Source organism: Rutidosis leptorrhynchoides, chromosome 3 (assembly GCF_046630445.1).
Source record: "Rutidosis leptorrhynchoides isolate AG116_Rl617_1_P2 chromosome 3, CSIRO_AGI_Rlap_v1, whole genome shotgun sequence".
NCBI classification, from domain to species: Eukaryota; Viridiplantae; Streptophyta; class Magnoliopsida; order Asterales; family Asteraceae; genus Rutidosis; species Rutidosis leptorrhynchoides.
The window spans coordinates 99,718,440-99,731,224 of record NC_092335.1 but is presented as its reverse complement, the minus strand read 5'-3'; the positions used below and the strand labels follow the sequence as shown (position 1 = coordinate 99,731,224).

The window sequence follows — 12,785 nt, the reverse complement described above, 5'->3', positions numbered from 1 at the left end:
TATATATATATATATATATATATATATATATATATATATATATATATATATATATATATATATATATATATATATATGAAGATACCTGAAGGATTTAAGGTATCAGAAGCAACCAATGCAAAACCCAAAGATATGTACTCAATTAAGTTACAAAGGTCTTTATATGGGTTGAAACAATCTGGTCGCATGTGGTATAAACGATTAAGTGATTACTTGATAAGCAAAAGGTATACCAATAATCTTATTTGCCCATGTGTTTTCATTAAGAAAACAACATCCGGCTATGTGATCATAGCTGTTTTTGTTGATGATTTTAATATCATAGGTACAAATAAAGAGATCCATGAAGCCATTCAACTTCTAAAGAAGAGAATTTGAAATGAAAGATCTCGGAAAAACCAAGTATTGCCTTGGTTTACAAATTGAACATATGCCTAATGGTTTACTTGTACATCAAACAACATATACTGAAAAGATTTTAAAACATTTTAATATGGACAAGGCAAAACCATTAAGTACTCCTATGGTTGTTAGATCACTTAATGTTGACACTGATCCATTTCGTCCCTGTGAAGATCATGAAGATATCCTAGGACCAGAAGTACCATATCTTAGTGCAATTGGAGCTCTTATTTATCTTACAAATTGTACAAGACCTGACATTTCTTTTGCAGTTAATTTGTTGGCAAGGTTCAGCTCAGCTTCTACCAAAAGACACTGGAATGGGATCAAACACATATTTCGATACCTTCGAGGAACTACTGATTTAGGATTATTTTATTCTAACGAATCGAAACAAGTTTTGGTTGGTTATGCAGATGCAGGTTATTTATCTGATCAACATAAAGCTAAATCTCAAAATGGATATGTATTCCTAAATGGAGGTACCGCAATATCATGGCGTTTTCAAAAACAAACACTTGTTGCAACATCATCAAATCATGCCGAAGTGATTGCATTACATGAAGCTACTCGGGAATGTTTTTGGTTGAGATCAATGACACAACTCATTACTGATTCTTGTAGACTAGAACGCGATAAAAGTCCAACAACTATCTATGAAGATAATGTAGCTTGCATAACACAGATGAAAGAAGGGTATATCAAAAGTGACCGAACAAAACACATACCTCCTAGATTCTTCTCATACACTCAAAATCTCATTAAGGACAACCAGATTGAAATGAGATATGTTCAGTCCAGCAAAAACTCTGCTGACCTTTTCACCAAAGCACTTCCAACTGCTATTTTCAGAACACACATTCATAATATTGGCATGAGGCATGTTCAAATGATGTAACAATTCAGGCGTTGCCTACTTGAGGGGAAGTCAACTCTGTGCTGCACTCTTTTTCCCTTAGCTAAAGTTTTATCCCAATGGGTTTTCTTTAGCAAGGTTTTTAACGAGGCAGTACTAGTTATTCTCTAATAAAATTGTCATCCAAGGGGGAGTGTTATAAAAGTTAAATTGGATGTAATTTTATTATTGTTATAGATATTGTATAGTAGATTTTTTGAGTATAAATATGTGTGTTATGAGTTTATAAAACACACACTAAATATATTCTCTCTATATACTTATTAGTCTACAGTCAAGAACTAGGCCACTAAAGGTAGTTATAAGCCTACTGAATTATAATATTATCCACTTTTTCTTTTGCTTTTGAAATGTTTTTTCCTTTTTATTAGTTAGATTATCTTTGTATTTTTTTAATTTTTTTTAAAGCAAGGTAATTTTATTAATCACAATAACAAGTATACAATGTCCAAAATTGCAACACGAATATGGGAGGTGATATATCCACTTGATTATTTGATAGATCCACTCATAATTATGCAGTAATAGTTGTACAGTATAAATATCTAGTGTATTAAAAAAGTGGATGTATCAAAAACACATGTGGATTTATCATTACCTCACAATTATAAGTTGCAAAGTGAGCAACCAATACATTTCTAAGCTAACACGAGAGATAAGAATGCGGGCTACTCAACTAAGTAAGCCATTCTAATTTTTTTCCTCTTGATCTAAGTGAGATCCATTCGAAAGATTTGAATTGGATTTCATTGAGAGTAACCGAAGCACTCCACGAATTTTCACGAAAAACTTTGTTGTTACGATTCTTCCAAATTAATGTAGTATACACTTATCCATTCAATAGCTTGCCAAATATTCTTCCCGAATGTAGACATCAAAGAACCGGAATTGCCTCTAAGAATCTCGTTGAAACTAAGATTCGAAAAAGCACCCAGCCCCCTCCAATTAAAAACCCGAGTCCAAATATCATGCGCATACGAACAAAAAATCACGGCATGATCCATTGTGTCAAGGTTGTCATCACATAAAGGAGATCTAACACTATTTAGATCGATTCCCCTTTTTCAACTCTATTCCTTTATAGTTAGTTATATTATGTTAATATTAATATTAATATTAATATTAATAATTTTTTTTTTTGTAAAGCTAGAAATTTTATTAACAAGGAAACAATGATACGATGATACAACAGAGCATGTTATCCATGCTTAACCTCAAGACCTAAATTATGACACATATGTATACATCAGAAGGTAAAGACTATATCAAAATTATATCTGTACATCTGTTATGAGGCAGATAGTGCTATGCGAAACAAATATCAGCATCAACCAACCCCTGTTCGACTATGATTATCATACACAAAGAAGGAAAGGTTTATCAATCATTGGTGCCAATCAACCGTCGTCTTCTTTAATTTTTTGATCTCTTTGAAATCCACTCGAAGCTTTTTACTTGAATATCATTTAGAAGAGTAGAACCCGAGCGGTATGTATTTTGGAAGATTTATTGGTTTCGGTTCTTCCATAACAAATACCCACAAACCCATTCGACGGCCTGCCAGATTAAGTTTTCACTCCTATCTTGACCATTACAGACTTCACCATTGAATAATTTGATTATGCTTGAAGAGCCAAAATTCCCGAATCCCCACCATCAATACACTCTTTCCCATACATCAAACGCATGTTTGCATAAAACCAAGGCATGATCAGTCGATTCCATGTCTTCGTCACATATGGGGCAACGAACCGTATGGAGGTCTATACCCCGATTAGCTAATTCCACTCTCACTGGTAACCTTCTAAGTTTAGCTCGCCATACGAAGATCCCAATTGATTGTGCGGTAGGTTTTTCGTTTTTTTAAAAATTAAGATCTTCTTAACTTCATGATAAAAATTTTGCCATTCAATAAATTAATTCTTTTATTAACAAATGTTTATGCTTATGCACACATATTAAATTATAAGCTACAATTAAAAAGCTATAAAATGATTTTCCCATCAACGGTATAAGCTGTATTTCAAGAATACGAAGGATAATCACGATGAAAATGATATATATATTCTCTATTTCAACTTAATCTTTTATTTCAACAGTTTATGATTTCTTCAAACTATTCATTTGCTTATGTTATGTATTATTAGATTATTAGATCAGATGCTATTATACAAAATGCTTATTGTTGAAAATTTGCTATATATAACATCAAGTTATGTCTTTAATTACTAAAAATGTTCAAGTTATTGTGTATGATGTTGATGTAAAAATTGTGTTGGAGTGATGAATTTGAAGTGTTGATGGGATGTTAAAGTGTAATGAAGAGTAAGTCCAAATTTAGTGTGATTGAAGATATATTTTATTATTTTATTTTATAATTATTATTATTATTATTATTATTATTATTATTATTATTATAATAGCTAAATGTGATTGGTTAATATTTTCTTTGAGCGCTTATTTCTTCCCGTGACACCATCATTCACGCCAACATTTTTTGTTTGCATTGCGCTGCATTAGTGGGTTTTGAAGTGGCATGACGATGTAAAAAAACACCCATCCGACACAACATTAAGACCATTCGTAAATACGTGGATCAAAAGATACTCCAACCTCCTCCGTATTGGTGTGTCACTTATGGCGTTTTTGAGGGTAGTGTTTCTTTACAACATCAAAAGTAACCCCTTTTTTTATTATTATTTTAAAAATATTATTTTTACCCCTTTTAATATTTAACTCAATTATATTTTAACACATCATCACAATACTCCTAACTAACACCAAAAAGAAACACCATCAATACTCCACTCAACAAAAAAACACGTCATACTCATCCAAAAAGTGCAAAAAGTCAAATGACACTGCTAACCATTATAATGGTCTAATAATCGTCTTATGTCAAATATGTGTCACACATGTTTAAAAGAAGGCCCATCTGTAAATACGGGTTTTAAATCTTATAGTACATAGTACATACATATACATATTACATATACATATAATAAAAAAAATTGACGATTAAAGATTCTATCTAATACGGTATAGCATTAATCACAATTGCATTCGTACATTGACCGTTGACCCCAATGAAAAAAAAATCAAAGATATAAAAAGGTTCTCAAACTTGGTCAGAGGATGTGACTTGCTTCTCTAGTTTTTCTTCATGTTCAGCCACTGAAGTTGGTGATGATTTCTTAAAAATGGAATTTTTAAGTTCAAGAAAATCTTTAGCTGCTGAAACCGCAGTGCAAATAGAAATGAGTACGAGCGCGATAATGAAGAAGACAACTAAAAACAGATTGACGAAATTATGATGATCATGAAGCAATCCATGCATGATGAACATGGCAGCCAATGCGGCCGTTGATACAGCCACAAATGTCTTCCATATAAACCTGGGTATGTAATATGTACATCGATGCTTCATTGAAAACTCCTTTTCTAACCTTCTTTCCAATAGTTGTTTGTGTATCGCCGTTTATATACAAGAATGTAATGACAAAAAGAAAAGCAATCAATGTGTTAAATATTGTAGATTATAACAAGGCCAATGAAAGCAGTCGACTATATATAAGCATTACGTATGTGGGTTTCTTTATTTGTACATTAACAAGTAGGGAAAATGCCCCCCGCGTTTATCAAAAAATGATTTCGCTAAATAACTTAAGCATCATTTCAATAGTAGAAACTAGTCCGGATCCGGCCCGCGCGATGCGGCAGGGGCTTTCGGCATGCGTATTCATATTTAACGTAGCTTTATGTATTTACAGAAGGGAAAACGGCTCATGTGTTAAGCGCGGTTGTAGACGTCGTTATCTTTAGCGTCTATGAAAAAGTGTCCGTTTCGAACGTAAGTTAGTTTCTTTTTGTTCATAAAATTATTTCGAGTCTAACGGTGCTGTCGAAAAAATTTAACTCGTGGCGAGCAGGATGATACGGGCTATCGTTGTGTTTAGCATTTTTTAAAAAGTGTCCGTTTCGAATGTAGTTAGTTTCGTTTTGTTCATAAAATTATTTCGACTCTGACGGTGCTGTCGGAAAAATTTAATTCGCGGCGAGCAGGAAGATACGGGCTGTCGTTGTGTTTAGCGTTTTTTAAAAAGTGTCCGTTTTGAATGCAGTTAGTTTCGTTTTGTTCATAAAAATATTTTGAGTTTAACGGTGTGGTTGGTGAAATTTAACTTGCTGCGAGCAGGAAGAAACGAGTTGTCGAAGTGTTCGGGTGGAGTTTGTATTTTAAGTTAGGGAATTCACGTTTTAGCCTCCTGAAGTTTTGTGCAGTTTTTGTATGTTGGTTGTAGTTGACGAGAGAATAATAAAAATTGCAAGTGTGAAAGGAGAGAGTGAAACGACATGGGAATGGGGGACGACACCCAAACCCACCCCCTTTAGTATGTATAATAATAATAATAATAATAATAATAATAATAATAATAATAATAATAATAATAATAACTAGTTTTCGAACCCTCGTTTCGCGCCGGGGGTTCGGTTTTCAATATATTTTATTGCGTTTAGTTTGTAAAATTATTTCGTGACTAACGATGATGTCGTTGAAGCGCAACTCGAGTTGAACTAAAAGGTATAACTCGTGAAAGATTTAAATGTTATTTTAAGTTAACAATATATGTGCATCTCCGTGTTTCGCTATGAAATTGTCGACTTTTAAAAATTTAACGCAAAATCAACTTGTATGAAAAGTACCCTAAATATTTAGCGTTTTTTAAAAAGCGTCCGTTTTGCGTATAGTTACTGACATTGTGTTCCTAAAATTATTTCGAGTTTAACGATGGTGTCGGAAAAATTTAACTTGTTGCGAGCGAGAAGATATGACCCGTTGAATATTTGGGTGGAGTTTATTTAAGATTTTTTATGAAAATGGTTATTTGATACTTTACACCTCTGTTTGGGGGTCGATTTGAATTTGTGAAAAAAATGAGGGGGGGCTTTGTTGGTGTAATGAAATTTAGTTAAAAAAAAAAAACGGTGTAAGAACGAAAATGCCCCTAGTTACTATTCATAACTTTTGTCTATTAGATAATATGGTAATTCGCGTATTCTTTCGGGAAATCGTTTGCGGCAATACATGATTCCTCCATATACATTAAACATTTTTTGTTGGTTTATATTGAAAATAATAATATCGAAAATTGATACAATTTATGAAATGAAATGTAAGAAATCTTTAAAATGATTATATTAAAAAAAAAAATTTAAAAATGAAAAAAGAATGTCTCGTTATGACCACATGCTGAAGAAAAAAATGTAAGAAAATTTTAAAACGATTATATTCAGAAAAATTAAAAATGAAAAAAAGAATGTCTCATGATGACCACATGATGTAGAAAATAAAACAAAAACCAAACGTTACCGTTTTATGTTAAACTACGAATGCTAAATCACTAAACGACTGCTAAATCACTATAAACGACTATATTCATTCACTATTAGTGTATATATATATATATATATATATATATATATACCAATATATCAATATCAATTTCAATTAAAATGTTGGAATAGTTCAAACAAGAAAGTAATGGCAAAGAGGCAAAAACAGTGAAAAAGTCAAACAAGAAGTGTAGGAAGTTCAAATCTTGAAACCAACAATGCACAATACAGTTGATACTATTATACATCACAACTTTTAATAGCTGATCAAATTTACATACCAGTTACCCTACCATAATCAGAAGTCAAACATCCAAGTTAAGATTTTATAGATCCAAAAGATGATTTACTAACCGTAAACTCAAAAGACTTATTACTCCAATAACCGATCTTACAAAAGAGGAATCAAGCTACGCTTGAAACTGTAACTTTTTCTGGAAGCTGGAGGAGTGAAATTGAGTCCAAACATCTCTTTAGGGGCATGACCAGGGTCTGATACTAGCCCAACCAACTTGGCTACAACAACAGCACTATCAGCCACATGGTCCATGTCATCAGTCTGACTCCATAACTTGTTAGCTAACTGAACCCTTCTGTATTTTGCGTTCAACTTGATCCCCCATCTTAGGAACAGACTCTCCCGCTCATGTTCCATTAGTTTCTTGTGCATTTGCTTCGTCAGCATCTCTCTTTCACGACGTAGGGATCTTTGACTGTCAACATATTCACCAAACCAGACTAATGTTATCTTTTTATATACATTATTTGAACCATTAAACACCGACTATTTTTCATGGTTGCAAATGGTGGTTGCAAACGGCGGTTGCAGGTTGAGACGCTCTGGTGACTAGCCCGTCCCATTTCCCTAAAAATGTCTAATTAGTCGGTCAACACTAAAAGTCAGGTCAAAGTCGGGAAAAGTAGGTCAACGCCAGTCAAAAGTTGACTTTTTGTCTGGTCTTAATCTAGTGTAAACAAAACTCTCTAGTCCATTTTAAAATTAGCTGGGAAAAACGACTAACATAGTATCCCTCGAAGAAAAATTAATAAATACACCATAATTATTATAGAAAACATTATAAAAAAACCTATATATATATTATTAAAATTAACATCACATAATCTTATTTGTGAATCATTTACTTTTAAAATATTTATGTTTGAAATATTTATATTTGATATATTTTTACTTAAAGGTCAACGGTGGTCAACGTCCGTCTCAACCTCGTCTCGACCGACTTGAACTTTCAAGGTCCTAACCGTCTCGAGTCTTTTTCAACCTTGCTTTCAATGTTTTTTTTCTTGTTACGTAATTGGTTATTATAAATAAATATGTAGAGAGATCTTACGTGGAGGCAAGTGTGATAGTGCGGCCATCATCTACAGCCACATTAACCCGAGCAAACATGTCTTTAACAAAGGCTAACCGTCTACGTTCAACCTCCATGTAGATGAAGTCAGTTGGGTCTCCATTGAATAACAAAAAGAAATAAGTCCTGTGCACAAGGGACGCATTGCACTCATGCCAAAGTTCGATAATTTCTTTCTGCAGCTTCTTGAACTCCGAGGGCCAAGATGGACCTCTGAAACCATCGTCAATTGGATCCAGACCTACATGTTTCACACTTTTCTTCCTCTCTATGGTCAAAATCTATAAGTAACAAAGCAGTCAGCGAGTAATAATCTTGGACACTAACCACATTAAAATATGATTAAAAGCTGCATAAACTCACTTGGGTATCTTCGTCTTGATTGTCGTCCTCGGTCTTGGCAGGTTCTTTAGGTTTTGAAATGACAGAATCTATTGCCGACGAATCCTTCTCTTCAATGGAGGTCTTCGTTTCCGCTTCGATATCGTTTTGATCAATGGTACCCTTTTCAAATTCTACACCATAGTTGAAAGTACAACTCGTCGTAGGGAGACCTAGAGGTCTTCCAGTGTAGTATTGTTCGTAACCATTTGGCGGAGTGCTATTTTCTAGCTTGTTAAAGTAAGTGGCATGCATGCCCTCGTTACAACTTCTACTTTTCGGCAATTTGAAACGTTGCCGAAACTCTAACAAATAGTCATCTGCGGTTGGGGTGTTTGATTGTTTATCTTCCTGTGCTTGCACCGTTTCAGCTACCTTCAATGATGATTTCACTTCTTTATCTTCAGTCAATGGTGTTATTTCTCGATCCCCATTTGATTCAGGTAACACACATTCAATTTTAGAACTTACCGTATCCCGATTTTCAATATGATCATCGTGAAACACTGCTTGAGAAAAAACCCTAATCTTTGTATCAGGAAGTGAACTATATGATTCTATATATGCCTTTGGAACCAACTCATCTGATTCAATGCAGCGAACCACCTTGCATAACCCATTTGGAGTACTGTCATTGCTTGAACCACCGTTACTTTTCTCGTCAACATCATCCCAATCATGGCACGAGTCAGTATCACTCGATGGTGCGACTCTGATCATCGGCCTTATTGGAGTACTGTCAGGAACAGAGTTGACTTCTAAGTCAGCAACTCGTATATAGTTTTCTTCATAACTACTCTCGCTACGCCTGGGAGAATAGAGACTTGAACCGAGAGTTCTAACGCTTCCATCGAATGATTGACGATTATTTATCATGATTGAAGTCTCTGGAATATAATTATCAGCTTCGGATGATATCTGAACTTGCAGGTGAGGGTAATTGTCTGGCCCTAACTTCAACATATAAAAACAAAAAGTAAGAATCAGAAACGACATAAAACACACGAACAAATGAATCATTCTCTCATGAATACATGACTTTACCCGTATTGACGTATTTTCATTATCTTCAACCACACGTAGTAAATCCTGAACTTGCGATCGAGCATCGTCTCTTTCAGAGATTAATTCTTCTATTCGCTTCTGCATCTGTAGAATTGAATAGCAGATGTTATTGGCATAGAAGATTTTATCATGTAACAACTTGTCGCAAATCAATATCAATATATAAGCAATTTAGGAATTATTAAAAAAAAAATTGATTACCATCTCAAGTTGACGGTCTTTCTCGCGTAGCAAAGCCGTAGTGTCCTCAGGTACACGATTAGACCCTGGAGATTTCAACTCGTTTTCTAATCTTTCCAATTCTCTTTGCAAATGTTTCACCAAAGCTTTATCCGATATGACCGCATTGACCTGGGCATTAGTACTCACTTCCTTTGCACAGCTTGCAAACAGAAGCGTGTTTCTCGATTGCTCAACGTGACTCCGTGCAGGACTCATGGTACAGATGATAGCAGTTCTAGAGTTACCTCCTAACGACGATTGCAGTATACGGGTTAGCTTCGAGTCTCTGAATGGTATGTGTCCACTTCTTCCCTTACTGTATCCAATCACAAGAAAAACATATGTTCGTTTGAATGTCATATAAAATCTAACCTAATATGTAAACTTGATACTCCTACCAGGCTATCAGAAACCAGATGGTTAGACATAATTATAGCTAAAAAGAAGAAAATTCAACTAACCTTAGCTTTCGAATTACAGTTCCCAGTGTTAGTAGACTGCGGTTTATATGGCAGCCTTCCTTTAACCTCGTACCAGCTGTCAATGACTGGGATGCACGCTCACTTCCAGCAAGATCAACAAAGTTCTATAGTAAAGAACAAAAGTGAAAATGAATATTGTAACCCAATTCAATATATGCCAACGATCTAAACTGATATCATGCATACCACAGTAGAAACAAGTGTACTTGCGCTGTCCCTGCCTACATAATTGTGGGGCGAACTCTCAATTGTCTGCATCCAATAATTTAATCAGGAGACATAGCACCTTTTACCAACGATCTTATGCAAAACATTACACTTACAAGTCTGATGATTTGATGTGATCTTGAGCTTGTTTCATTAAGTGATGTCTCCCCACTTTGTCTCTGAGCTGCAATGATTCATTTTTAATTAGAAATTGACTGAATCCTAAGACTCTAGTACTAAAGATATTCGAAAACGTTCCCACCTTCACAAATGGACAGTAGTTCCATCATATGATCCCAGTCTCTAACACTTTCCTCGGTGAGATTTTCGACAATGGTTCCTCTCTGTTAACATTATTCAACATTAAAGAAACAAAAAAAAATGATGTATCAAATGACATTTAAAACGCTTATCACCTCTGGATCGTCTAAAAGTCTTAGTGGATATCCATCAGTGGTAAGTAGATCTCTGACAGATTCATTATAAATCTCCATGGCTTGAAATTTCAAATGAAAGTCCCGCTCGGGGTGCTACATACATTTGAGTCATGATAAGTGAAAGAATGTAACAGAAAAAAAACTGCCTTGTATAAGCGAAAACAATGGGATTATAGATTTATAGGATTACCTTTTGTACATAGTCATATATGTCTGCTAACGTATACTCAGTAATCCCAGTCATTGTGAATGTCTTGCCACTGCTCGTTTGCCCATATGCAAATATACTTGCTGTCGACAATCATAATTAAAAACGAATCAACTAACAACCTGAAGCAATAAACTTACATAAAACATAGAAAAGAAAAAAGTCGATCTCACCATTGATACCACCGACTACCGATAGCACGACGTCTTTAGCTCCATCCTGGTAAACCTGCCTTGTGGAGCAATCACAACCGAAAACCCTGTCTGCACCCAATTGAACACCATCATTGAAAGAAGATAAAATACCATGACCACTTGACAAAATCTTCAAATTAAAAAAATGTCAGCCAAATACATAAAACATGAAGAAACACATGATGAGTACTGAATACTGAAATGCATATACATTTGAGATCTGTTACAATTTAGCTTGAAATTTAAAATGATAACAGCTATGAATTCTTCCAATTCGTATACTCTATACCCTGACTATCACATTAAAATCTAATTATCACCAATATTTATAAAAATCATGAGAACAACATTTTAAAAAGTAAATTACCAAATGTATAAGCAGATGGATACATGGATCTCTCAGGCACACTAAGGTTCCCATTTTTGTAAATCACTGTATTATCACCAAAACACTCCCAATCAGACACATCATTCGAAACAATCTCTCGCCCATTCAACGGCCGTAACCGCACAGATACAAATATCTTCTCTCCATGACCACCGCCACTGTCCCCTGACCGCATCTCTCCACCACCATTTTCCCCCATTCTCAGCTCAAACCACAATTCACAACCTATACATCACAATTTACAGTCTAATAATAATAAAAACAATATATATATGCTGAAAATATCGAGTACTAGTGGTCCAGATGACATAAAAGAGGGGCCAGCAAGCAGTTACAAACAAATAACAATCATCATCTGAAACAATAGGTGAAATTCATAATTTAGTTAGCTACAATTCAACGCAACATATATTGTGTCATAAACCTAAACATTATAATTATTATATAAATATATACATACATATATATAGATATATTATATAAAATAATGATAAAGAAATTAGACGAAAAAGCGTCAACGAGGACGGTGTATTTAAGCGAATAATAAAAGATATGGTCCCGCAGCTACCTATTTTGAATTTACAGACTGTCATTGTCTTTTGTGAATGTTATTTCAACAATCATTGATGAAATTATGTGTCAGTTAAAAATTGATGGACAAATTAGGTTTAAATTAAATACGAATTATGAGAAATTACCTCATTACATAATGTGGATGTGATTAGGTTAATTGTTGTTGTGCGAGTAATGTACGTACCTCTAGAAGTTAATGTACTTTATGTGATGATGATTTGAATGAATGTATATATATATATATATATATATATATATATATATATATATATATATATATATATATAGAGAGAGAGAGAGAGAGAGAGAGAGAGAGAGAGAGAGAATAGTGAGAGAGAGAGTAATCTGAAGAGATGATGATGATGAATCTGGGAATCAAATTTATTTTTAGGGATTTTGTTGGTGTGTTAGTTTAAGGGTCTGAAATTGCCCGCGTTATTTGTTATCGTTAAATCATAGGAGCATCAATAGATAATTTTTTTTTTTTTTGAAAGGCAACAGAACTTTATAAGATAAAAAAGAAGGAATACAATGTCCAGTACAATA

General features: G+C 34.1%; 1 protein-coding gene across 1 annotated transcript; it reads right to left on the bottom strand.

Moving 5' to 3' along the window:
* Positions 1–6,865: 6,865 nt before the first annotated feature.
* On the bottom strand, positions 6,866–12,074 carry LOC139896559 (kinesin-like protein KIN-7F). The gene is made up of 13 exons (XM_071879206.1): positions 11,646–12,074; positions 11,258–11,347; positions 11,067–11,167; positions 10,856–10,969; positions 10,702–10,783; positions 10,556–10,623; positions 10,419–10,484; positions 10,212–10,336; positions 9,730–10,066; positions 9,508–9,612; positions 8,446–9,417; positions 8,062–8,363; positions 6,866–7,425 (listed from the first exon to the last, which is right to left on the bottom strand). The coding sequence occupies exons 1-13, from the start codon at positions 11,863–11,865 to the stop codon at positions 7,104–7,106; spliced, it is 2,904 nt and encodes a 967-aa protein (XP_071735307.1). The 5' UTR covers positions 11,866–12,074; the 3' UTR covers positions 6,866–7,103.
* Between the last annotated feature and the right edge of the window lie 711 nt (positions 12,075–12,785).

Bases quoted from the DNA above. Each gene is read 5' to 3' on its own strand.
- LOC139896559 (XM_071879206.1), bottom strand. From the start codon at position 11,865: ATGGGGGAAAATGGTGGTGGAGAGATGCGGTCAGGGGACAGTGGCGGT. The intron at 11,168-11,257 runs GTGAGATCGACT...GATTGTCGACAG, and splicing joins GGTAGTCGGTGGTATCAATG to CAAGTATATTTGCATATGGG. The intron at 9,613-9,729 runs GTAATCAATTTT...TCAATTCTACAG, and splicing joins AAGACCGTCAACTTGAGATG to ATGCAGAAGCGAATAGAAGA.